Genomic DNA, 25,834 nt, shown 5'->3' with positions numbered 1-25,834 from the left:
CCCAAAGAAGGCAACGGAGAGCAGGCTCAGGCTCTGGTTAGCTGGATATATTTCTCTTTGTTGTCGGTGTCTCGGGTTGGTTTTCACAGAACACTTTGCAGTAGAGGAAAACACGGATTGGCAGCCCACGGCAGCGGCGCTGGCACCGGCACCTCAGCTCCCATCCCTGCTCTTGCCCGCCAGCTTTCACCGCTTCCATCCGGCACTTTGATTTCCTTAAACCCTTTTTTTTGTGTGTGTGTGTTTGGCTTTTTTTATTTTTTCCCTTTTTTTTTTTTTTTTTTTTTTTTTTTGCTTTTTAACCATTTCTCAAGCTTTCTCCAAAGGAACAGCCACTGGCTCTCGGCTTGCAGGAGACTACGGAAGAGCTCTGGGACACGGGGCATGGTTTCCTTCTTCCACCTCGCAGCTGACTTGGTCGAGATCATTTTTCCAACTCGTTTTTTTTTTTATTACAAAAATAAAAAAATGCTCCAACTATCAGTTTAACAAGGCGTACAAAAATCTCTAAAAGGGCAACACAAGCACAAGGTGCTGAGGTACGAAAACCTGAGGTAGTTTTTTGTGTGTGTGTGTGTGTGTGTTCGTGTGTGTGTGTCAGGGGCGGTTATTTGGGTTATTTTTCATTTGAAGCCAATTTTGCTGGTTGGGTTTTCCAGCCCTGGGCTGACAACCTCTTGGAAATCCATTTTTTTCACCCATTTCCCCCTCCTCTCCCTTCAACAGGGATCTTTCCCCAAAGATCCCAGCCCAAAGCGGGCAGGGCTGGTGCTGCCCATCATTTTCCAGTGCTGGGCAGTGATGGAGAGAGGACAGACAGACAGAAAGGCGGGACAGAACAGATGCAAACCCCACTTTTGGAGTTCAAAGCAAAGAGGAAAGGGGGTGTGAAAGAGAGGAACAATTCCTACAAGAGGAATCTTCTTGGCTCCTACAGGCCCTGCTCTTCTCAAAGCCCTTCAGAAATCGCTTTTTAACAGTTATTTAGTATTTTTTTTTCCCTGCTGGCGATCCGACAGCTCTGCTCTACGGTGCATTAGAGAACCAATGGACCAGCTCCTGCCATTCAACCTCTAGAAAAGCCTGCTTTTGCTAAAAACAAACAGCCCCCTCCCCCAAAAAAATTTTAAAAAGTGAGTTAAAAAATAAAATCTTACAAAACTTAAAAATCGGCGTTAGTTTCGTTATCGATATATTAATTCTAAATTAACGAGCGCCTTGCGCCGCGGGCCCCCCAGGCCGGGCGAGCTCCTCCTGGGTGGAAGGGGCAGGGTTGGGGGAGAATTCTGAAATAAAAACCACCTCTCTCTGCCTGTGTTAGTCCAACTGACGGGGGAGCAGCGGGGCGGCGATGGAGTAAGGCGGAAGCTGCGGGATGGAGAGAGCCCCCCGTGCCCCGGTTCTGCACAGCCTGGCTGCAGGAGGGCTCGGGGGTCTTTGGTTTGTCCCCTGACCTGCTGGGGTCCGGCGCTGGCGGGGGGTTACATTCGTCGGGCAGTGCTGGCGGGAGCCTCACTTGCTGTGCTGCGAGGCCGCGGCTCCCTGAGCGTGTTTGTGCTCCTGCTGCTTCACCTGCTGCACGATTTCCCTGATCTTGCGCTGGGCAGTCTGAGCAGAGCAAGAAACAGGGCTTGGGGAGGCCACCAGAGGCTGGGCTCCCTCCCCCCACCACCAGCCACACCAGAGCTGAGCCCACCCCAAGCAGTGTCAGCCCCCCGCAACAGCATCACGACCCTCCAGCTTTTAACCCCAGGGCAAGCACCGAAGTGGTTCTGCGAGAAATGAGGATGTGCTAAAGCAAAGGCTTGACTTGTTCTTCCATCACTCAAGAGCCTCGATTTTGGGGTGTCACCACCCTCCTGCAAGCAGGAACCCAGCCTGGTACGTGCACCCAGCTGGGATACAGGAGCCAATTCCCACCCTGTGTCCCAGGAACAGATTTTGGCTAAATCGAGCCAATCTTTAATTTGAATGCAGGCAAAATCCCCTTCAGTGCATCCTGGGTGCACAGAAACCACTCAGGGAATGCCGTGCTTGGCAGCTCTCCTTAAACTGGGAATGTTGGGAGAGCCATGGCCAAACCTTACCTGACTGGCAAAGAAATGCCCAATGATTTTGACAACGACCTCCTCGTTCTCATCCGGGGTTTGGTCTCGCGGCACAATGACTTCTGCGCTCGTTAAGTTCTGCAGTTCATTCACCTGGAGCAAACGACAGAGATCCAGGTTTTGCTGCAGAAGAGCCAAAATCCTCCCCTGCTGGTGCCACGCCAGCTCTGAGCCAGCGCGTGGCACCAGGCTGCTGTGGCTCACACCCTCTCCCCCTTGGGATGGTTGCCATCCAAAGCCATCCCCCAGGACGTGGGGCTGGGACTGAGACATCACTGATATCACAGAGCACTGGGACAGAGGTGATGGGAGATAGAGGATGTCCAGCTCTGCATTCCCAGGGCAGGTGGGAGCCCCCACACCCCCACCTACCGTCTTGCCACCTTTGCCGATGACGCGGCCGGCGGCGAAGGAAGGCACCTTGATGTGGGCTTCGAGCTTCACTTCTTCTTTCGGGTTAAAGAAGTTTTCCTCTTTCAGCTTCCCAAATATTCGTCCCTGGGCCTGGAGAGGGGACAAAAGGGACATAAAGGTGGTGGGCAGCCTCCTGGAGGTGGCCTGCTGGGCCCTTCACTCCCACAGGCAATGATATGCCAATGCCTGGCAGCACCAGAACCGTGGTCCTCAAGCCGAGAAGCTCCCCCTGGCACAGTGGGGACCAAAGGGATGCTCTCACCTTGCCCCTGCCCATGTCCCCAAGCCAGCCCCCACCCTGTGGCCACCGCACCTTGAACTGAGCCTCAGGTGGCCCCGTGATGATCACCATGCGCTCGCTGGCGTCTGGACCTTCTGCCGGCGCGATCTGCAGAGGGATGAGGAAGGAGTGTGAGTGTGACCCTTCCTTGGGCAAGACCTCCCCTGTGTGGGATGTGCCCCCATGCAGGGACACCCCCCATTGCAGAGACACGCCCCTGCCCAAGCAGTGGTGACAATCAGGATGCTGCAGGACTGGGTTTCTACTACTTTGGGGAGCAAAACCATTCACCAAGGGCTCCCTTCTCTGCCCTCAGTAGTGGGAAGGCGAAACTGAGGCACAAAGCCCTGGCCCAGCCCTGCAGTCCTGCTCACCTTGATGGAGGCACCAGCAAACCGTGCCAGCTGCTTGATGTGCTGCCCCTTCTTCCCGATGATGGCCCCCACCGCCTGTGTTGGGATGAACAAGTTCACGACCTCCTGCTCTGGCAGCTGGAAAGGGCACGGAAGAGCCAGAGGGTCAGGGGAACAGCTGGATCAGGGGGTCGCTTCCCTTTGCCAGCATTCCAGGTTTGAAGAGGTGGTGGGCGCGGTTGGGTTGGGTTTGGTTCGGTTGGGTTAAGTTGGGTTGGGTTGGGTTAAATTGGGTTGGGTTAAGTTGGGTTGGGCTAAATTGGGTTGGGTTGGGTTAAATTGGGTTGGGTTAAGTTGGGTTGGGCTAAATTGGGTTGGGTTGGGTTAAGCTGGGTTGGGTTAAATTGGGTTGGGTTGGGTTAAGTTGGGTTGGGTTAAATTGGGTTGGATTTGGTTGGGTTAAGTTGGGTTTGGTTGGGTTGGGTTTGGTTGGGTTGAGTTGGGTTAAGTTTGGTTGGGTTGGGTTGAGTTTGGTAAATTGGGTTGGGTTGGGTTAAGTTGGGTTGGGTTAAATTGGGTTGAGTTGGGTCGGGTTTGGTTAAGTTGGGCCGGGCTGTGGTCCTGGCACGCACTCTCAGCTTTTTGCCTGCCCTCCCACAACGTGCCCAAAGGAAGACCTCATGGCAGGAGGTGCCAGGGCACTGTTGGGGAAGGGAAACTTACGGGGTGCTGATGGGGGAAGGCGCCGGCTGGGGGGGCTCCGTACAGACCTGACAGATAGGCTGAGGAGCCCTGTGGTGGGAGAGAAAATGAGGGTCAGTGACATCAATGATGTCCTCAAGGTGCCAGCCCCTTCCCAGCCACCCCCACCCCGACATGGGGAGTGTGTCACCACCATGAGCGACACGAGGACGCAGTGAGCACCCCTCATCCCCTGAATACCCCCAGGAGACTCCAGGCACATCCAAGGATGAGCTGCAGCCCGGATCCTGCGCCTGTGGCACAGCACGAGGCTGGGATGGGGGTGGGAGCTCCCAGTTAAGCCCAGTCCCTCCCCACTGCTGTTTTTTTGGCTGTGTACTGCTAATGGTCGTATCAGAAAAAAGGTCCCCTTCTCACCTCACCAGGGGCGCTTGAAAAAGGCCACACAAAGCTTTGGGGTGAAGGATCCCACATCAAAAAAGGCCCTTCAGGAGACCTGTCCTGCTCCTCTCCATCACACCCATAAATAATTCTTACAGCTGTCTCCCAAAGGCTGTGGATACAGGCACAGCATCCTCCCCTCCACAGGCTGAGAGTGACCAACCAACCCTCCTGGAGCCCTCCAGAGCCAGCACATCCCCCCCCACATCCTTCCTGGCACTCACCGTCCTCCTCCGCCCGCTCTGCTGCTGGCATTCCAGGGAAAGAAAACAGCACAGGTAAATTAACCCACAGCTCGGAATAAATTATTTAGGGACTAACGGAGACAGCCCACAGCACCTGGGATGGACCTTCTCCATCAGCACCTTGGCCATCCTGTTCTCCTGGCACGGCACCATCCCTGCCCACTGTCACCTCAGGGGTTGTGAACATCCTTGCCCAGGTTTCAGCACCCCAAGAAGGAGGAGAACCCTCCCCTGTGAGGTGGGGTGGAGGTTGGCTCCCCACGAGCACAGACCCCTGGATGCAAGGGCAGGGATCCACTGATGGCAGTGGATGCACAGGGTGGCTGCTTGTCCCCTGCACGCCCTGTGGCCACACGAGGGGGCTCTGGTGGCCACCAAGACTAGACCCACAGGGCACAACCCACTCCATACCATCACAACCCAGTGGTGGGCTTGGGGTCAGGACTGAAGACCACCTATATGGCTTTTCCATGCTCTCTTCAGAGAGCAGCACCCTTGGGACACAGCCGGTCCTTAAACACTGGTGAAACCCAGCTCAGCACAACACAGGGATGCAGCTGATCTTCCCGGGGGCTGCATCCAAGCAGGGACAAGCCACCTCCATTCCCTGTCCTCTCCACTTAGCTGCTGTGATGAGGATCCTTCCCAAATGGCTGAGAGTCAGAGCTCCTCATGAGGTGGCTCCTACCCAAACCCAACAGCTCTGGCAGGACACTCCAGACACCAGGAACATCTCACACTTACTGCAAAGGGGTGGTATGGGGTGGCAGCTGCAGCCCCTCGGGCCCCTGGGGTGGACGGGAGCATGGACAGCCCTGTGGAGAAGATGCCCAAAGCACTGAGGTTCAGTCCTGGGATCAGGTTGGCCTGTTGCTGGGAAAGGAAAGACACGGAGAAAGGTGTGAAAGGTGGAGTCCTGGGCTTCTCAACACAGTGTGGATGTGATGGGCGAGGCCCCAACCCTTGTTGTAACACATTGACCTCCACTCTGAGTTCTCATCTGGCCACCTGCAGCGAGAGCAGCCCTGGTGGGAGGGCTGAGCTTACATTGACGGCCACCACGTCGTTCTCGTAGGCCTCGCGCAGCTTCTTCATGATCTCCACCTCGGCGTTGGAGCAGGCCTCCGTGCTGCCCTTCACCGTGATGGTGCGCTCAGGGTTATAGATGGTCAAATCCTGCAAACTGCCCCATGGGAAAAATCCAGAGACACGGTTACACTCCTTCTTCAAGTCAAGAAAAACCCCAGAAAAACTCAAATCACAGCTGAGGGTTCCCCCCGAGACCATGGGAGAGCCACATGCCCTCTGCCTGCCACCACCATCCACCTGGGATGAGGAACATCCACCCGGGATGGGGAATGCACATGGGAGGACACAGCTGCTCTGGTTTTTGGCTCCAGCACTGCTTGTACCATGTTGGATGGAATGGGGTGGCCTGGTGTTCGCCAGGATTTCACTGGAATCATTTCATCATGGCATCATGGAATGGTTTGGGTTGGAAAGGACGTGAAAGCGCATCCAGCTCCACCCCCTGCCATGGGCAGGGACACCTCCCACTAGCCCAGGAGGCTCCAAGCCCCGTCCAACCTGGCCTTGAACACTGCCAGGGATCCAGGGGCAGCCACAGCTTCTCTGGGCACCCTGTGCCAGGGCTTCACTACTCTCAAAAGGAAGAACTTCTTCCCAATATCCCATCTAACGCTGCCCTCTGGCAGTGGGAAACCACTCCCCCATGCCCTGTCACAAGAACTTACGGGGAGATGGTGATCTTTGTGCCCGTGTCCTGCTCAATCTTCTTGAGGTTGCGGCCCTCCTTGCCAATCAACCTCCCCACCAGGCTGTTGTGTGCCAGGATTTTCAAGGGAATCTCTTCTGCTCTAAAATGGATTTAAAAAAAAAAAAAAAATCTAAAGGTTCAGCCAGTCAGGAAACACAGAAACTTCCAGCCACAGGTACTAAGGTTGTGGTGGAAAGAAGGACCACCACCACCATTTCCCACCACGCTTTTGGCTGAGCCAGGAGCACTCACGATTTAGTTTCGTCAGCCTCCTTCTGCATGATATCCAGGATCATGCGGCACGCTTCCGAGCACCCCTCCGGCGTGGCGTGGATGGTGATGGGCTTCTCGGCAGCGCCGGCATTTTCCTTCCGATGGATGTCAACCCTGCGGTGAAACAACCAGCAGAGAGGAGCCCCTGAGATGGGTCTGGTGTCACACAGAGGGTTTTGAGAGCTCAGGAGCTGAGAAAAACTCATTTCAACACTTGCTCAAGCTTTGGGGTGAACCTGGGTCTCAGGTGCATCTACCATCACCCGGCTCACACAAGCCCAGGCAGTGTTTGGTTTCGGGTGGTTTGGATCAGATTTGGGCCGCGTTCGCCTGTAGGACCCAAGGTCCTGGAAGCTGAGGGGTGTCACAACATCAACCAATGCATCAAGGGGGCAGAACAAATCCTCAACTGGACAAAGCCCTGAGCAACCTGGTCTATCATCTCTGATGCCAGTCCCTCTTGGAGCAGGAGACCGGATTAAAGGCCTCCAGAGGTCCCTTCCGACCTCTGCCTCTCTCTGCACAACACCCGAGGCTGTCCAGCGACCACGTCCTTCGGGACAGAGAGCACTTACCCATGGGCAGCGTCTGTCACGACACGGAGGCACCCGGCAACAACAGCGCTGGTACTCACGCCCTTCCAGGGGAGACCAGAAGGCTCCCGTGCGCACCGGCAGGGACCGTGCTCTACTCCTCTGGTCCTCCCTCAGCTCATGGCGGGAGGAGGCACGGCCTCCAGCTCGCTCCTCACGCTCAACCGTACCTGGCAAAGCCCTGAGAGAGAGGGAGAGAGGAAAGCAGGGTAGGAGACTCCCGCACCTCAACCACGCGCCTTGGACAACAGGGGGAAGAACCTTTCCGTCTTCTCCGCACGAGTCCGCGCGCTCTTCCCACCGGAGGGTGATGCTGTGCGGCCATCCTGCCATCGGCCACCACCTTGGTGTCCCTGTCACTGCTGCAGCCAGGGCCAGATCTTCTGAGCAGGTGTGGTAGTGGCAGCTCAGCCACTCCAGAATGCTGCCGGCGCTCAGCTCCGACACGGTGGGTGCCCTCCGGCCATGTCTCCGAGGTCCCATCCCGACCGGGATCATCCAGGGTGCTGCTGCATGTGCCAGGCCAAGGGCTGCAGGGCAGAGTCACCACACAGTGCCACACTGGGACGCTGCGGGGTCCCGGTGGGTTTGCACAGGTCAACTCTTCCAGGAGCTCAAGAACCAGCACGTTGGAACACGGAGGACGGTGGAAGGGGAGCAGCTGGGTGAGCCTTCCCTGAGAAAAGGGCAGAGCCAACCCCACCCGCTCCAAAGGGACCCCAGAGAGGTTCCATCCAAGCACTGAGCAGGGAGCGAAGACAGAGCGTGATTCCCTTCGTAGGCTCCATCTCTCCAGATCTCCCGTGGCTTCAGTTGGAGCTGTTCAGGCAGGAGACTGGTGCTGAGTGGACCACGCAAAGCGATGATGGAAACACTGGCACCCTGTGGCCACGTCGACAGCCCGTGGTGACCCAGCCGTGTGCTGAGTGAGACCCTCTGAGGTGCTCCCAGCCGTGGAGCTCCCTCAGGTTGGCCTGGAGGATCCATTCCCAGCAGGTACAGGGACACTCGCTGCCACCCCTTCGCCGGGGGCAGGGCGAACACGTCATGACGGCCACGTGAGGAGATGACAGACCAGGCTGATGCTCCCAAGGTAGGGGGAATCAATGAGGAATCCCAACAAACCCCATAGCTGGGAGCCACGCAGCTCCTTGGATGCATGAGCAGCTGAGGCTGGTGGAGATGAGGACACAGTGGAGCCATCATGCCAGAGAGGGACCAAGCGCCACGAAAGGGCTGGATGGAGGCACTGAGGTGATGAGGACCTTGGGCAAGCCTTAGAGAGGGGCACAAGACAGGTTCCTGGCTGACCAACCCATCCCACGTCTGGATGTGTGGGCACGAGCTCACTCGCCAGAGAGAAGAAGGAAGGAGGCACATACCCCCCCGGAGAGCTGGAGAAGAGAGAGCTCTGGACCTCCCAGCACATCCCAGTGCCACTGCTGAACTGCTCCATTCCAACAGGAGGATGGAGAAGGGGACCTTCAGCACCCTCCCCCCATCACCAGGTGCTGCCAGGAGGGATGACCAGGGATGGGGGGACAGGGTTTGCCTATGGTGCAGCAGGAAAAGCCTCCAAGAGACCTCACGGGGGGCTGGGAATGCTTCAGGGAATGGCTGCCACGAGGCACAGCCCTCTCCAGGTGGACAATAGTGTGCCTGTAGGGTTATCCCAGTCCCATGGCTGCTGGGTAGCCATGATCCTCTCCTTATGGAGTTCCAAGGGCTGTGGAAGGTCACCTGGTGGGCTGGGGTCTTGGTCTGGGCTTCTTCAAGAAGAAGATGGCTCAGCCTGGGGACGGTTTTGCTCCGTGGGACTCAGAAGCATCTCTGGGATCTCTGTGTGTGGAACCAGGGATGAAATCCAACGTGACCAGAGGAATCCAGAACCCAGTGTTGCTCTGGGGAGGAGCAGGGGCCGGGCAACAGGATGTCACCCTCGGATCATGACACCGGTGGATGAGGGTGGCCCGGGCAGGGATGGAGTGTGAGACGGCACCCAAGCTGAAGGACAGGGGCTCCTGTGGCTGCCTGGGACGGATTCTTGAGGTCCCCTTCGCCCAAACCTGAGCAGAGGTAGTGCCCCATTATGGGTAAGGCAGGAGAGGGGAGAGCACTGAGCATGGCCTTCCTCCATGGCACCAGGTCTTCGGGGCAGGCACGGGGAACCACTCCACAAGGAGGGACAATTCAGTGGCAGAAACTGCTCCAAGCAACAGCGTTTGGCTTTGTGGTTGGGAGAAATCGGTACCTTCCCACCTTCCTTGTCAGGCTCAGGGCTTGGAAAGGGCAAATTCCAGTCTTGGGTGGTGAGGACGCAGCTACACCTGCTGCTCATCTCCCACCAGGACTCACCTGGAGAAGAAGAGCTTGCGGCCAACCAGGCTCATGGCTACCAGGTGGCCACCTGGGGCAAGCTGGGCTCCAAGAGCTCCTCTCCCTACTCCTCTGCCCCCTTTCTGTACAAACCTCTTCCTGCCAACCCAGCACCAGGGTTTGGCCCATCTTTCTACCTCCAGCCACACTACTACCAAAGATTTGCCTCTAAAATCTCCTCTGAGAACTAGGATGCTCTGGGACAGGAGTCCTACATCCCATGGGATCACCAGGTTCAGGATGATGAGCACAGGAGAAGACAGCTTTGGGTTAAACACAAACACACCTGGGCAGGAACAAACCATGCAGGAAAACCATGCAGAGAATGAGCAGTGAGATCAGGAGAACAGCAACAAGAGAAACATGGAAAACTTTGGCACGACAATCCCACTTTTTGGTTTTTTTCCTTTTTTTAGTTCAAAAATAAACATGTTAATAGCTGAAAAAGGCTTCTAACAGTTACAAAAGCCATCCTTCTCGTGGCAGGGCTCCCACAGCATCCCTCTCCCCTCAACAGCTCCAGCCCATATGGGATGCTGCAGGATGAGCAAATCCCAAGGACAAAGACCACTGCACCGAGGATTCCCCTTTAGGATTTTATCCCCAAACTTGCCATTTCTCCCTAAAGCCTCACCCCCAGCTGTTCTCATGCGGCTTTAGGAACTCATTCCAGGCCTTTTCCAGTGTGCATCCCCCTCTTGCCGCACCCAGGCCACCCTGGCCAGCAGGAATGGTTTAGGACCTGAGCTCTGCCACCACCCCCTGAAGGCTGCACCCCGAGAAATCAGCAGTGGCTGGCACTCCAAAGCCCCCCAGTGCAGGGAGAACCCGAGCTGGGACCTACAGCACCCTACAGAAGGAAACAAAACCATTGGAAGTACTTACTTGGACTGGGTTTGCTTAGTAAGGTTCTTTATGGTCAAGCCCTCCTTTCCTATGATCGCACCAACAAACTGCGTGGGCACCAGCATCCGCAGTGGGAAATCGAGCTGTTTGGGCTGCGAGGAGCCCCCCGGGGAGGAGCCCCGCTCCCTGGAAGAGTGGCCCCCGCGGCGGGATCGCTGAGGGGGCGGAGGGGAGCTCACCTCTTCATCCGGGATGTAGGAAATCTTGAAGGAATAGTTCTCAAACTGGTGGTCGCTCAGCTTCTCTATTGCTCTGCAAGGCAGGGAGATGCAGGGGGTGGTGAGGGGCTCCCCGGGGATGGGGTCCTCTCCAGTACCCCCACCACATGTAGAACATGGGCCCTTCCCAACCTGTGTCTTCCTCCCTCCCCAGTCTGGAGAAGGTGGCCATGAGAAGCCAGAGCCCCACACGTTTTCCATGAGGAGCAAGACTCATAACCTGGCAGGACATCGTCCCCTTCCACATGGGTCACGCCAAAGCTGGCACATGACTTCTCCTGCCAGCAGAGGTGGGACAGCAGCTCAGGGACCTGCCCCTGCACCAGGGCAAAGTCCTTGCCAGAAGCTACCACACAGCATGGGAATGGTCTCACAGGTTTTTTGGACATGGAAAAGGTGACAAGAGCAGCTCCGAGCCACCACCGCTGCTCCAGGGAGAAGGATGCAGCACGTGGTGCCCCCTCTGTTGGGAACCCCAACTCCCTTCCTGGCTGGATGAGGCTGGGAGGGAGCACTGGGACTCTTCACTCCCCAAGCCCCTGCTCAGCAGCAATGTCCGGCCATGCCGGTGCCAGCTTCAGCTTTCCCACATCCCACTTCGGCTACTGACAGATCACAAGCAGCTCCTTGCCAAGCCTGAACCCCACGTCCTCTGAGGACTTCTGCAGCTTCACCATCCCTTTCCTGAGTTCAAAAAGGCCTTTTATCCCAAAGTATTGAGCACTGCTGTGTTGGGGAAACTCTTAGTGTTCCTTTATTGCCACACATGCCAAGACCACGGTGGGATTTTTGGGGCTGTCCTGTGCAGGACCAGGATTTGGACTCAGTGATCATTGTGGGTCCCTTCCAGCTCAGGGGACTCCATGATTCTAAGACACTCATGTCCTGTTTATCTGTGGTCCACAGCACATCCAGCCGAGGCTGGATGCACAAGAAGGATTCTCCTCTGCCCTCCTGGACCAGCAGATCACTGTCCCCATCTCTGTCCTCACTTATCCAGTGCCATGATGGGTCAACTCAGGTGGGAAGCTGGTGGAATGTCCATCAACTAATGGACTCACAAAGCTCTCTGGGGCCTGGGATCTACTCTTGATCATATCAAAAACACCCTGGCCTCTAATAATAATAATAATCTCAGTATTTGCTCCGAGGGCTGGTCTCCAGCACAGGGCTGACATCTCTACAAGCCTGGAATAAAACTTTTGCTTGGAACAACCCTTCCCCTGATTTGTATTACCCCATCTCCCATGCCAGGGAAGAAGGCAGAAGACAGCCCAGTGGTGGGACAGCTTAGAGAAGCCTGGAAGACAGCTGGGATTCCTTGGGAAAGCTGGCATGGTGTGAAATTACGGGCAAAGCCAAACAAACCCCACTCACACTTTTGCCTCTTCCTTGGTGGCGTAGGTCACGTTGACAACGGCAGTTTCTGTGTCTGTGTTCACTGCGGGGAGCAAGAGAAGGAAGAGTTGGAGCAGGGACAGGAGAGGTGTCACGGCTGCTCCCGGCACGCTCCGGAGGGGGATACAGCTGGGATGGGGGGAGGGAGATGCCTGTCCCATGGCACGCCTGGGCACTGCTGTGTTTTCCCCCAGCTGGATCCCAGGCTGGATCCAAGCAGGATGCAAGGCTGGACATCCCTGACCCACCAGTGGATCCCAAGCTACACTCAGCTCATTTTTGCTTGCAAGGATAATAGTTTTTTCCATTTTTCAGGGACCAGGAGCATTCCCAGGGATGAAGGATGGGTGGCCCACGTCATCATCGCACCACTGGAAAGGTAGCCCCACCTCCACCAGCAGGGTTTGTGTTCAAAGGGAAACCCATTTCAGACCAGTGCTACTGGGATAATCAGGTTTCATCCCAGTGAGCTTCCTGTAGCCTGGGCAGAGCTGGGGAGCAGCGCTGGGAATTTTGCAGGGATGAGGACCACGCTGGACCATCTTACCTTGCTCTACGTTCTCCACCGTGCCGTACTGAGCTAAGAGGCCATCCAGCACCTGGGGACAGAGCAGCAAACAGGGCAGGTGAGGCCCCAAGCAGGCAGGGCAAGAGCCCACTCCACCCACAAACACCATCCAGCACCACCCAACCGCTCCAGTGCCTCCACCCACCTGCATCCCATCATCCCAAAGCTGGCCCACCGCTCAAAGCTGGCCCACAGCTCTGCTACCCACAAGCAGGCAGGAGCTGGAGCCCAGTTCATGCTCCCTCCTGAGGTTACTGGGAAGTTACAGGGTGGCCCATGTGCAGACCACGTGCTCCAGCAGCACAGCTCACGCTGCCTGAGGCGGAGATGAACGGGACGTTTCTGGGATCAGCCACTTCTTACCTCCCACTGTAGGTGGGGGGGGATGTTTCGGATCTGGATCTTCCTGCTCCTGCAAAGACAAAGCCCTGGGTTAGGGTCTGCAGGCACCTCAGGGCGGAGGGAAAAGCCTCTCTGGGAATCAGACAGCAGCTGCTGACAGCTTTCCAAAGCATCCCACTTTCCCACGCCGAGCCGGGGCAGCTCATCCCCAGGGAAAGTCATTTCTCCCAGCTTTGCCCTGGTCACCACAGGCGCTGAAGCCCTCTCTGGAACGCTCCCTCCTCATGCTGGCTGTCAGGTTTCCAAGGAAACCTCCTGAAAGGAGCCTCTGCAGAGTCATGACCGCACCGGGATGCGTGGACAGCCCTGCCCACGCTGCTCGGGGCTGGGAACGGGACCCCCAGCCCCGCCATGGCCTGCCCTGCTCTACCCCTGGAGAGGGGAGCTCTCCAAAAGTACATCCAGCTGAGGCCCACCACTTCCCAGCAACATGGGGCTGCTTTCCTTGGGGAAACCCAAATAAATATCCTTGGAGGCCCCAGCTTGGAGATGGCCAACACACCCAACCTCGTCCAGTGGCACTTCCAAACTCACATGACAGCCTGGCCATGGCTCACTCCCAGCCTGGTTGTGGTGCCATTCCCAACCTGGACACGGTTTCATTCCCAGCATCGCCATGCTTGCATTCCCAAACTGTGGTTGCATTCCCAACCTGGCCATGGCTTCATTCCCCACCTGGCTGTGGCTGCACAGGAAGCACTGCCAAGGGTAGCAGCCTCCAAACATCCCCCCGACCTGGCTGTGAGATGTGCTTGGGCAGTGAGAGCCCTGTCCATGCAGGATCTAGCCAAGCTATGAGCTCATCCACGAGCCACCCAGATCAGCATTCCCAATCCTGCCTGGAGCCAGTCAGCTCCAACCACAGCACTGTCCTATGTTCTCACCTAGCCCAGCTCCAATGCCCTGAGCAGAGCACAGCTGGACCACCCCTCCCAGCACCAGGGATGGCTTTTCCTGACCAAGCCGCCCCATGCCCACACACAGAGCCAGGTTTCAGGAGCTGATCAGCAGCTGGAAGCTGGTTTTGTGAAGCTTTCCTTTTCCCTGGGATGAGTTCAAGGAGGATGCTTGGAAGGACAGGTCCCACCAGCCTGGGAGTTCCACGGGAACGCAGAAGCAGCCCCAGCTGATGGCCACCAACACCCAGGGGCCTTGGGCCAAATCCCGCAGGACAAGGAGGCAGGAGGAGGTGGAAGAAGACATTAACAACCTGATCCCACCAACAATCTTCAGCTGCTGGGAAACAAGACCTTCCAGCTCTGGTCCTTGCTCTCACAACTCATTGCACAGACAAACCCTGAGCCCCTGCCAACAATTTTGGCAGATAAAGAGTTCCTCAGGTAGCTTGGGGCCAGACACTGGGGCCAGCGAGGAAAAGGCAGGGAAAAGGATGGTTTTGGAAATGTGGTTTGTGAGGACAAGACAAACCCCACAGCTCATCCCATGAGAAGGACCATGGACAAGCAGGTGAAACCATCAGGGAGCCTGGTATCTCCTGGGGCTGCTCAGCCAGGGATGGTCAGTGGGACAACAAACCCTGCGCTGGCATCCAGCTGAGCAGGTGTGCTCAGGAAAAGGCTCCTGTCCCCAGCTGCCACCAGGGATTTCCCAGCTGGGAATCCCAGAATCCGTGTGAGAGAAGGAGAAGGGTTTGTCCTACCCCACCCCCAGCCATGACCACCCACGGCAGGAAGGAGGAGCTGGCCCAAGGGAGACCCTGGCAGTGGTGACCCTGCTCTGTCCACCAACAGCCTGAGCCCTTCTCCTGCCCTTGTCACCCGTCCGTGGCCGACGCTGTTCCCAGTACAAACATTCCACAGGGACCACTCCAGAAAATGGGATATGTTTCATTTTTAAAACCCACCAGCATTTCCCAGAGGGGCTATTTTAAGATGCCCAGGTCCTGCCCAGATACTCAGCTCCCAGGAGACTGCTCTTGCCAGCTCCAAGAGACACATCCCACTCCTGGGACGATGGGTGCCACGCAGCGAGCCCAGAGTGCCTGAACAAATCCCTGTGAGTCTCAAACCACCAGAGAGAGCCAGACACGCTGCCCAGTCGCTCCCACCACCTCCCAGACCCAAACCAACCTTCATCCCAAGGTGCCACTGCTCAGCTCCAAGCCAAAGCATCACCGCAGCCATCCTCCTCTCCCAGTGTGGGAACCATCGGGATGCCCCAGGCTGGACCACAGAGGAGCCGCTCTCCTTTTGGGGTTCATTTGGCTCAGCCCACCTGTCACCAAAGCCCAGGAGCCCAGGGGACACACGGCATTTGGAAGGGGCACATCCAAAAGGAACCAGCACAACGGCTGGACACGGTCCCTTTGCCACGCCTGGAAAAGCCCTGCCTTGAATTGGATTGCTCCAGGGCCATAATTTCCCTACTCCTCTGCCAAGGCAGATGCCAGGGGAGATACCACAGCAGCCCTGGTCTCCCAAGGTGCTGCCTCACCCCTCCTGGCCCACCTCCCAGAACACCCAAACAGAAGGATCACAAGCAAGGTGCCACATAACCCCACTTCCCAATGGGACACTGTGGCATATTCCCACTTCCAGCTTCCGTCCAAACCGGTGCAGGGCATCTAAAGACACCCGAAGGGCACTCAAGCTTCAGCTCCCATGGGCAGCATTCCCAGCAGCTCAGCATCACCACTCAGCATTTAAAATAAGGTTATTATTCCTACTGGGTGTGTTTATGGCTCTTGGAATCGCACACCTGGTGGAAGCAGTGCTGGACCACACACAGCCATCACTGACAGAGTCAGGCATGTACATCCAGAGCCAGGACGGATGGATGTGTTATTCCCAGGGCTGGGGAATGGGCCATTCTTCTCCAACACCACTCCCAGGGGCAACTTTGAGGCAGAGAACCCCTTTATTTTGATTTTTATTCTGATTCTGACTTTAGTTTCATTTTCCCTGCTCTCCCAAACCCCAGGGATTGACTCCAGGGCACACACAAAACGCCGGCACAGGAGCTCATGAGGGCACAGCAGCCACGTTTCACCCACCCTGTTTTGCAGCAGACTGGTGGGGATTTAAAAAATAAAAGAAATCCTAATAACCAGCTGGGGGAAAAACACTCAAGTGTGTGATGCAACTGGCTCTGCTGTAGCGAGTGCCCTCGGATAACCCAGGGAGTTGCATCCCTCTGGCTCCTCCCCACCTCCACACACCCACCTCGCTGCTTCACCAGCTTCAAGGGCTACAGAAACCAGGTTCACCTGCTTTTTTTCCCCTTCTAAATTGATCCCAAAGTGGTCCTGCTCACCAGCAGCTCGAGGAGGAAGCATCTCTTCCACCCCAGAGCTGGGGTTTGGGTACTGGGAGCTGCTGGCAGCACAGGGAGGATCAAGCAGTGAGTGAGGAGCTAAAGTGGGCTCATGAAATAATCCAGGACGGAGCTGTGTGTCATTTCATGCATCCATTAGAGCAGAATCACAGGGCTGACATCACAATCCTGCAGGGAAAGGGGATGGAAAAGCCCCCAGCCATCCACGCCCTGCCAGCATCCCTGCTACCACGTGCCTGCTACCTGCACTTGTTGAAACCAGGCAGTAAAACAGAAAAGCCTTAAAACTTGGGGTTTATTCCCCAGAATCAGGAGGATTGAGGGGGTTTTGGCACATCCCCCTACTTTTTCCAGCATGGCTTCCTGCCCTCCTGTAGCTTCCAGGGAAACAGTGGGTAACAACCCTCTTGAAATCCAGGGACACAGAAGGACGAGAATGAAAACAACATGAAGGTGTGAAATGCCACCAGCTCCCTGCCCAACATCCACAATGGATCCCTGGATCTTCCCTGCTGGCCCCACAGATCACCCAACCACCCCTTAGTCAAGGGGAAGCTCCAGAGGGGCTTTGTCTCCCACAAGAATTTGGGAACCAGAAGCAAGCTGGCTTAAATATCAGCCCTAGAATATAATAATAAAACCTCAATAAAATAATATAGCAATATAATACTATACAGTAATACCAAACAATAATAAAGAAAAATAATATATAATGGTATATAATTAATATAATGGAATACAAGGGATGGCTTCACCACTCTCTGCCCTAAAAAACATGGATTTTTTTCCTACTCAAGCTTTGTAATATCTTACTATAATAAAGCTTAAGGGATTTTATCACCTTCCACCTCGGATCAGCGCTGAGGGCAGAGAAAACACGCTCCTGTTTTCCATAAAAATCAGTTTTCAAGAGAACTGGGGAAAAAAAGCAAAGGGAAAACATGCTGAAAACCCAGTGGGGGCTCTGCCTGCTTTATGAAATCTTTGTCCCAGGCAAGGAAACATCTACAAAAAAAATGATTCCCATCATCAGGCAGGGACCAAACTCTGTCCCAGCTGAATTTTCCAGACCCAGCAGCTCGGAGCCTGAGCCATCCACAGCCCTGACCGGGCAGGGAAGGAAGTGGCTGTTGGATTTGTGATTGCTCATTATTATATCTATTTTCTGGGTCTCCTGGCGTTGTCCTGGAGGAGTTTTGCTGTCACCCAAGCCCACCCAGCAGAAGATCCTGCAGAGCAGCAGCTCTGTGAGCGCTGGATGAGCATTAAAGAGCTGCCCCAGTTTCCACCAGTTGCCAGGAGCGTGGAGGCTGCTGCTGCTCCAGTTCCCCTCCCAGCCTGGGGGCTTTGCCCTGACGCTCTTAAGGAATTAAAATCCCTCGTTGGTAAAGCCCCGGCCTCGTCCTACCGAGGGCCGGGCAGCACGGGAGCGCTCCAGCCCCCGGAGCTGCGATGGATCAACAATAGGGACGGGAATCGGGAATCGCGGCCCATCTGTCACAGCCCCGGCAGATTAAGGGGGGAAAACAAAAGAGGGAAGAGCAGTGGGGAAAGAAGAAGGTGAAAAAAAAGGAGGGGAAAAAAAAGGAGAGGGGAAAAAAAGGAGGGGGAAACATAAATGGGAGGGGTGGGGGGAAAGAAAGGATGGGGGAAAGAAAGAAGGGAAAGAAAGAAGGGGGAAAAGAAGGAAAGGGGAAAAAAGAAGGGGGAAAAGAAGAGGGGAAAGGTGAGGGGAAAGGGGGAAGGGAGGGAAAAAGAAGGGGGAAGAGAAGAGGGGAAAGGTGGGGGTAAAGGGGGAAGGGAGGGAAAAAGAAGGGGGAAGAGAAGAGGGGAAATGTGGGAGTAAAGGGGGAATGGAGGGAAAAAGAAGGGGGAAAAGAAGAGAGGGGGAATAAAGGAGGGAAAAGGGAAAAGAAAAAAGGGGAAAAGAAGGAAAGGGGAAAAAAGAAAGGGGAAAAGGGAAAAAAGAAGAGGGGAAAGGTGGGGGGGAAAGGGGGAAGGGAGGGAAAAAGAAGGGGGAAAAGAAGAGAGGGGGAATAAAGGAGGGAAAAGGGAAAAGAAAAAAGGGGGAAAAAAGAAGGGAAAAAAGAAGAGGGGAAAGGTGAGGGGAAAGGGGGAAGGGAAGGAAAAAGAAAGGGGAAAAGAAGAGAGGGGGAATAAAGGAAGGAAAAGGGAAAAGAAAAAAGGGGAAAAGAAGGAAAGGGGAAAAAAGAAGGGGGAAAAGGGAAAAAAGAAGATGGGAAAGGTGGGGGAAAGGGGGAAGGGAGGGAAAAAGAAGGGGGAAAAGAAGGGGGGAAATGGAAAAGAAAAAAGGGAAAAAGAAGAAGGAAAGGGAAAAAAGAAGACAGGAAAGGTGGGGGGAAAGGGGAAGGGAAGGAAAAAGAAGGGGGAAAAGAAAGGGGGGAAAAAGGGGGAAAAGGGAAAAGAAAAAAGGGGAAAAAAGAAGGAAAGGGGAAAAAAGGGAAAAAAGAAGGGAAAAAAGAAGAGGGGAAAGGTGAGGGGAAAGGGGGAAGGGAGGGAAAAAGAAGGGGGAAAAGAAGAGAGGGGGAAAAAGGGGGAAAAGGGAAAAGAAAAAGGGGGAAAAAAAGAAGGAAAGGGGAAAAAATATAAGGGGAAAAAAGAAGAAGGAAAGGAAGGTGGGGGAAAGGGGGAAAGGAGGGAAAACGAAGAGGGAAAAGAAGAGGGGAAAAGAAGAGGGGAAAAAGGGGGAAAAGAAAGGGGAGAAAGAAGAAGGGGGAAAAAAGGAAAGAAAAGGGGAGGAAAAAGGGGAAGAAAAGAATGGGGAAAAAGAAGAAAAAAGGTGGAAAAGAAGGGGGAAAGAATGGGAGGAAAAAGAAGAGGGTAAAAGAAAGCAGGGAAAGGAAATGGAGGAAAAGAAATGGGGGGAAAGAAGGGACAAAAAATTCATGGAAGCAAAGATCCAAGTGGAAAGGAAACGAAAGAAAACCAAAACTCAAACACCACCAACTCCCAGTTCACCCACACCTGCAAACAGATAAAATAAAATAAAATAAAAATAAAAATAAAAAAAAAAAAAAATAAAATAAAATAAAATAAAATAAAATAAAATAAAATAAAATAAAATAAAATAAAATAAAATAAAATAAAATATAAATGGGCACCAGCATCACCCCTGGCCAGAGCCAGCGCTGGAGTCTGGGAAAGGATCAACTCCAAGGGGATTCTCTTGGCCAGCTCCATTGGGAACATCCCAGACCTATGGGAAACTGGGCACACATCCAGTGGGCAGCAGGAGGGGGGTTTCCCATCCTGGATGTGACCAGCATTGCCCTGGCAACTTCATATGTATGTCTATACATAAATATATATATTAAAAAAGTCTCTTTTTGTATAGAAATATGTCTTATAAAATGTTATATAGGAATATTTTGTGCATTTTATGTAATCGAATATATTTTTATAAATGTTTCATATCCACTTACATAAATATAGAATCATAGAATAGTTTGGGTTGGAAGGGACCTTTAGAGCTCATCTGGTCCATATAACACATATAAAAATATGTATTAGGAGTATATTTTTATGCATATAAATATATATATAAAGTAGCTTTTATATAATGTCTTTATACAGGCAATATCTTTTATTTGTATCTACATAAAAGATACCAAATACTTGAAACACAGCACCACACATTATAAATTTGTATCAATTTGTAAGACACTAAAAGTTTTAAAATATATCTCTTTAAGGATACAGGACTAGGGCTGAGAGCAGCCCCACTTTTAGCACCCCAAATTCAATATTCTGCTCCCCGTGTGCATTTCCAGACACACCTGGGGAGGTTCCAGGGGCTCTTCCTGCCAAAGCAACTGGTGTGCACGGGAACTCCTCTCTCCTAATTAAGCATCTCATTAACAACAGGCAATTATTGATAAGGAAAGCAAAGATGGGGTGCCCAGAGGAAGAACAAAGGGCCTGGATGTTTATCCCTAGCCTTAACATCACCAGCATTTATGGGTTGAAAAATACAGGGAAATAAGTAAATAATCAATAAAGCAAACCCACGAAGAAATGAGAATTGAGTTGATGCTCAAAAGAGAATTATTTAAGGGTAATTCTTTTTGAAACAGGAGGAAATGCCATAAAATGAGCCCCAGCAAAGCCCCTCAGGCAGGCACTGGCACCACTCCCCCTCCTGCCACCTTCCTCTGGGGCAAAACCACCCGAGTTTGACACACAATGAGATATTTCTACATAATCATTCCACATCACAGTGATTTCCAGGCTCCTCTCCCTGCTCTTCCCATCTCCCACGTGCTTTCCTTTCTCATTTCTGACAATTACAGCAGAAACAGAAATGAAAAGGCACCTTCCCAACCAGAACCCCCAAAACGGGACTGGTTTGAGGACAATAACTGGAGATCTGCTACTTTTTAAACTCCTCATTTTTATCCAATTCTTGTATAACAGTCAGCACTGGGGGAGCCGAGTATTACTTCTCATTTTTCACAACCAATCCTAATTTTTTTTTTTTAAATGCTCTTTCTTTTTATCCATCTTTGTATGTTCTTTCTTTTCTTTCTTTTCCATTAACACGATTTTTAATGATTGTAGGGATATACAACCCATCTTTAAGGGGGAAGATGCTGCTGCTTCCCCCACGGCCACGCTCCAAGACCAAAATATTCTTGAAGTGGGACTGCTTCAAGCAAATTAAAGTATTCCCTGCTCCTGCTGAGTTTAAAATCAATTTTAAAATAACTTAAAAATAGAAAATGTTGATTAAAAAATAAAGTGATTTTTTTTTTCTTTAATTCCCCGAGGCACAATCCAACAGATACAAGGGGAAAAAAACAACCATGAGGCTGTTGGATCCCTCCTGCAGGAGCCCAGATCATCGGGATGGCAGCAGAAGAGCTGGTTTTAAACTCGTGGGAGGTGAATGGATGGACTGGGCAGGATTCAGGCTCCTTCCCACCACTGTCACATCTAATTCCTGCCTTCGGAGAAACAGAAACATCCCCTCTGCCAGCACCTCCCCTCGAGGAATTCCCTTCCCTCCTTCCCGTGGCCAGATGTCCCAGGGGTTTTCCAGCCCGTTCCTTAGCCAAATGTATTTATAGGTATATAAATATATTGATCACACAGATCTGTGCTAGATTTTGATATAAAAATTAAGCATTCCAGGTGAAGTCGGGCACGGAAGGAAGCGCTGGGCATCGGCACCTCCTCACATCCCCGTGACGCAGGAACGCCCAGGGGTGAGAGCCAACGCAGCTCGGGTTCCCCAACCCCAATAACCCCCAAATTCATTCCAGTCATGGGGGGATTTTTACCATTTCACTCCCTGAAATCCCAGTGTGTCTCCAGGACTCAACCACGACCATAAAAATTGGATTTTCTACAGATTTAAAGGAGGGGGGGGGATATAAACACGGCCACGTGAGTCTCTGTTCCCTGCCAAAAATCACATTACAAAAATAAAATCTATAATCTACTGAGTCAGGGCACAGCCCCCCAGACTGGGGATATTAATATAAAGCAGGGTAGATTTCTTGAGCTGGGCATAAAAAGGTATCAGCTTAAATTAGATCTCGATAATCGGAAGAAACTTGGGAATAGAAAACTTGGAGCCAGCTGAACACAGAGCGATGTAAAATAAATCAGTATTTATTTCTGGGCTGGTTAAATGGCTTTTTTTCTCATTATAAAACTTGGGAGGAAAAGCAGGCGCACCCCAGCCCCGACGGGAGAATTTAAAGATGAATTCCTTGTTTACATCCCCTGCTACATGGTAAAGGTCGAGCCCTGGCTCCGTACTACGGCCCCAAACTCCCAATTTCTGGCTCCATCCCTCTTCCAAAGTCACCGGCAGCCCAACCCGAGGCTGCTGAAGAGGTTTAGCTTAGAAATGTCACACCTGGCTATTTCTGGGGAGCTCGTTTCGATGGATTTTTGAAGGTAAGGGAGTGTGCGATCCCTGCCGAAGACGAAATCCCACTCCGGCACACGTGATGCCGGGCACGAGCCATTCCCCCCCCGTAAGCCTCAATTACACAACAGCATTTCCAACCCCCCCGTCATTTCCAAATTAATACCCCAGCAGCAATCCCGGGCCAAATCCGTACCCCACCTCCCAGCCCAGGCCAAGCCTCCGCGCCAAGCGGCCCCACATTACCCGCCCGGAGCAGACGATGGGGTTATTTATTTTTTTTTTTCCCCTCTTTTATCCCGACACATGACGGGGGGGGAATAAACCTCGGGATGAGGCTACGCCACACGGTCGCGGGGTTTGTTTTCCCTGTGGAACGCGTGTGCCCATCAGGCCGGCCTCGGGCACCTGATGGAAATGAGAGGGCGCGCTCGCCGCGATGCATTAAATGCAAAATGCTTCGGGGTTGGGGGTTCTCCGGCTGGATAAAAGGGGGGATGAGGTGTTTGGAGAGGGGAAATTGATGAATTACCGACTAAAAATAACATCCCTAAGGGTGCGGGTGGCTGCGCTGCTGGGAAAAACCTCCGTCCACGCCGCGGAAAGTGAGAGGAAAGGGGTTTTTTCGTGTTTTCCTGCTAAACAAGCGGCTGTTTAAGCCGGGAGCGCTGGGCAGCGTGGGGTGGGGGGGCATCACGGGGGTGCCCGCCCGTGGGAACGCGGCCGTGGGCCGGCAGCTCCTTCCCCCCCTCCTCCCCGCGCTGCGCTCCGGAGCGAAAGTAAAACCGACGGGGCTCCCCCGCCCCCCCCATCCCCCGCATCCCCGCTCCCGGAGCGCCCGGCGCGCCCCCCGTCCCGCTGGGATGGACACAGGGATCGGGGGGGAGTCTGGGGGTGGCGGCGCGGGGTTACCTGAGCTTTTTGGGCACGGAATAATCCACTTCCATCACTTTGCCGTGCAGCTCCACTTTCCCTGCGGAGACAGCGGGGCGCTCAGCATCCCCCCGGGATGGGGCAGGGCAGCATCCCCCCGACAAATCCCGGCCCACCTCATCCCACCCCATGGGATCCCATCGTATCTCACCCCCCCGGCGTCCCCGGGCTGTCCCCGCGCCCTCCGCCCCCCCCCGGGCCCCCGGGCCCCCCCGCTCGGCGCCCCCGGGGAGTTGGGGTTGGGCACCTCGTAATCGGGTCCCCGGGGGGCGGCGGGGGGCGGCGGGGCGGCGGGCCGGGGGGCGCCGCGCCCCGGGGGCTCCCAATAAAATCGGAGAAAAAAATCAGCGAAAAATAGAGGCGAGGTTGGGAAGAGCCGGGGCGGGAGGAGGGAGGGAAGGAGGGAGAGGAGGGAGGGAAGGGGGGACTGGGGGATGCCCGGGGAGGGGGCGTCGGGGGGGAGGGGATGAGGGGGTCGCGGTGGGGATGCGGGGGGCGCGGGGGGGGTCGCTCACCCGAGAGGGTCTCGATGGCCCGGATGGCCCAGTTTTGGTCCGGGTAGTCCACGAAGGCGTAGCCGGACTTGAGGAGGACCTGGCCGGGCAGGGGCAGCTGCCGCTCCCCGAAGAGCTGCCGGAGGTCCTGGGCGGTGGCGGCGGGGCTGAGGTTGCCGATGTACAGCTGGTTCATCCTCCGGCGCCTCATCGGGAGCCCCCCGGGCTCCTCCCCGGGAGCCCCCCCGGCTCCTCCCCTCCCGGGAGCGGGACGAACGCGGGCTCGGGAGGGTCCCGCTCTGCGCCACCGGCCCCGGCCCGGCGGAGCCTCCGACAGCAGCGGGCGGAGCCCGGCCCGGCCCGGCCCCGGGGCCGCCCCGCGGGGGGGCAGGTGGAGCCGCCAGACCCCCGTGGGGACTGGATGGGCCGGGGGCACCGGCCCTGTGCCCCCCGCCCTTCTGTACGGGAACCCCCCGCACCCAGCACCCCGATGATCCCTCTGTCCTGGAACCCCCCGCACCCAGCACCCCGATGCCTTCCCCGCCTCGGCACCCACCGCACCCAGCACTTCCAACCGCTCTGCCCTGGAACCCACTGAGCCCCGTTACCCCCATGCCCCGCACCCTGTCATCACCCCCGAGCCCTCTGGCCTGCAGCCCACCGTACCCCATCACCCCCAACCCCTCCCTCTGTCCTGAACCCACCACCTCCCATCATTCCAACCCCTTTGCCCTGGAAACCACCACAGCCCAGCACCCCCAAACCCTACTCTGCCGCGGAACCCACTGCACCCATCACCCCGGACTCCATCGCCCCTGATCCCATTACCATGACCCCAGCCATCCCCAAACTCTGCCCCAGAATCCACCACAGGAATTCAGGAATTCCTTCAGGGAGAGGAAAACTGTTCTGCTCAGGAACCAAAGTAAAGAAATAAATAATTGTTTCTATCTCTATATTTATTTACGTAATTATTTAATTAATACCATTAAAACGAACAAATAAATAAACATGATAAATAACATAAATAATACATGGTTTACAATGCTTTTTTTGGAAAACAGGAGTGTGCAAACCCTTCCCAACCCAGCTCCAACCAGCCATCACTGCGTGTGATCCCATTGTCAGAAGGGCTCCAGGAGATGCCGAGCCAGTGCTGGACACTCCAGCCACGAGCTGTGCACGTTCTCAGCCCGCTGGCAGAAGGCTCCTGCAGCCTCTGGGGCTCTGCTGAAGGGTGTCCTCAGGTCACCAGGAGCTGGTGTCACCACCTGCCTGCAGGTTAAGTGACATTTTTCTCTCTCCTTTAGAGAATAAAAGCCTAATCCTCACAGAAGCGCATCCAGGATACGACTGGAGACTGAAATAAGCTGCAGAATAATCCTGGCTGGTTGGGTGACAAGTGGCCTTGTGCTCTTGGAACAGAGCGTTGTGTCCAGGGCCAGGTGTCCCTTCCTGTGCTTGGGGGGGGGGGGGGTGAAGGGCACTAATCTGAATTCCCCAGATTTTAAGGCAATTAAGGACACTTCAACCACCGCTCCCCCTGCTGCTCCATCCCACTGCCAGTCTTCCCTGGCATACGGAGATGGATGGAGTAGGAATAGCGGTGACGGGTGCTCGATGCCATGCCTACAGCAAAAATAGATGTGGTTGGGTTGCGATGATGCAAAGCCAGAAGAATCCTTCTCCTCCGATTTCTCCGGCTTTGCTTTCAGCGTGGCTCCTGCCCGGCTGTCATTTGTCACCAGTGCTCACAACTCCTCCATCCCCAGCACATTTTTTGGGGTGATTTTAGGCTGAAACGGGTTGATAAAGTCCTTTTTAAAGATCTTCCCCTTGTTCAGGTCATTCCTGCCTCCTCAGGGATGAGCTACCGACAGGAATGGGGCAGGGAGCTGCTGGCTCATTGTGTGAGGTCGCTGCAACTGGGAAGCAGCGGGAGAAACACGAGGTTTTGGGATTAATTAGTGCCCATGGGATGCAATACTCATTTACTGCTCCTCAATCCAGTCTTCTGACAGAGCTGGATGTAACAGAAGAGTCTCCTGCAGTTACCTGCATGAGCTCATCCCTCCTGCCCCTGATTTTTGGCTTTGCAGAAAGTGCTCAACAAACTTCTGCAGATGCTTTCCCAACCCTACAGAGCTGATACTGTTTCCCAGT

The 25,834-nt window shown here is 54.4% G+C and overlaps 1 protein-coding gene across 5 annotated transcripts; it reads right to left on the bottom strand.

Moving 5' to 3' along the window:
- Nucleotides 1-32: 32 nt before the first annotated feature.
- Nucleotides 33-24,000, bottom strand: IGF2BP2 (insulin like growth factor 2 mRNA binding protein 2). Of its 5 annotated transcripts, XM_069025095.1 has the most exons (18): nt 23,693-24,000; nt 23,157-23,217; nt 13,016-13,064; nt 12,632-12,683; nt 12,064-12,127; nt 10,648-10,720; nt 10,448-10,515; nt 6,573-6,707; nt 6,298-6,420; nt 5,591-5,726; nt 5,288-5,416; nt 4,523-4,546; nt 3,879-3,947; nt 3,177-3,293; nt 2,836-2,910; nt 2,481-2,612; nt 2,088-2,201; nt 33-1,608 (listed from the first exon to the last, which is right to left on the bottom strand). In XM_069025095.1, the coding sequence occupies exons 1-18, from the start codon at nt 23,880-23,882 to the stop codon at nt 1,513-1,515; spliced, it is 1,707 nt and encodes a 568-aa protein (XP_068881196.1). In that variant the 5' UTR covers nt 23,883-24,000; the 3' UTR covers nt 33-1,512. The 5 variants fall into 5 exon arrangements, with proteins under 5 accessions (XP_068881196.1, XP_068881194.1, XP_068881195.1 ...); XM_069025093.1 differs by having other exon boundaries at nt 10,448-10,720; XM_069025094.1 differs by having other exon boundaries at nt 4,523-4,543; nt 10,448-10,720.
- Nucleotides 24,001-25,834: the final 1,834 nt, after the last annotated feature.

This window comes from Aphelocoma coerulescens, chromosome 9 (assembly GCF_041296385.1).
Source record: "Aphelocoma coerulescens isolate FSJ_1873_10779 chromosome 9, UR_Acoe_1.0, whole genome shotgun sequence".
In the NCBI taxonomy this organism is placed as follows: Eukaryota; Metazoa; Chordata; class Aves; order Passeriformes; family Corvidae; genus Aphelocoma; species Aphelocoma coerulescens.
This window is presented reverse-complemented; position numbering and strand designations above follow the sequence as displayed.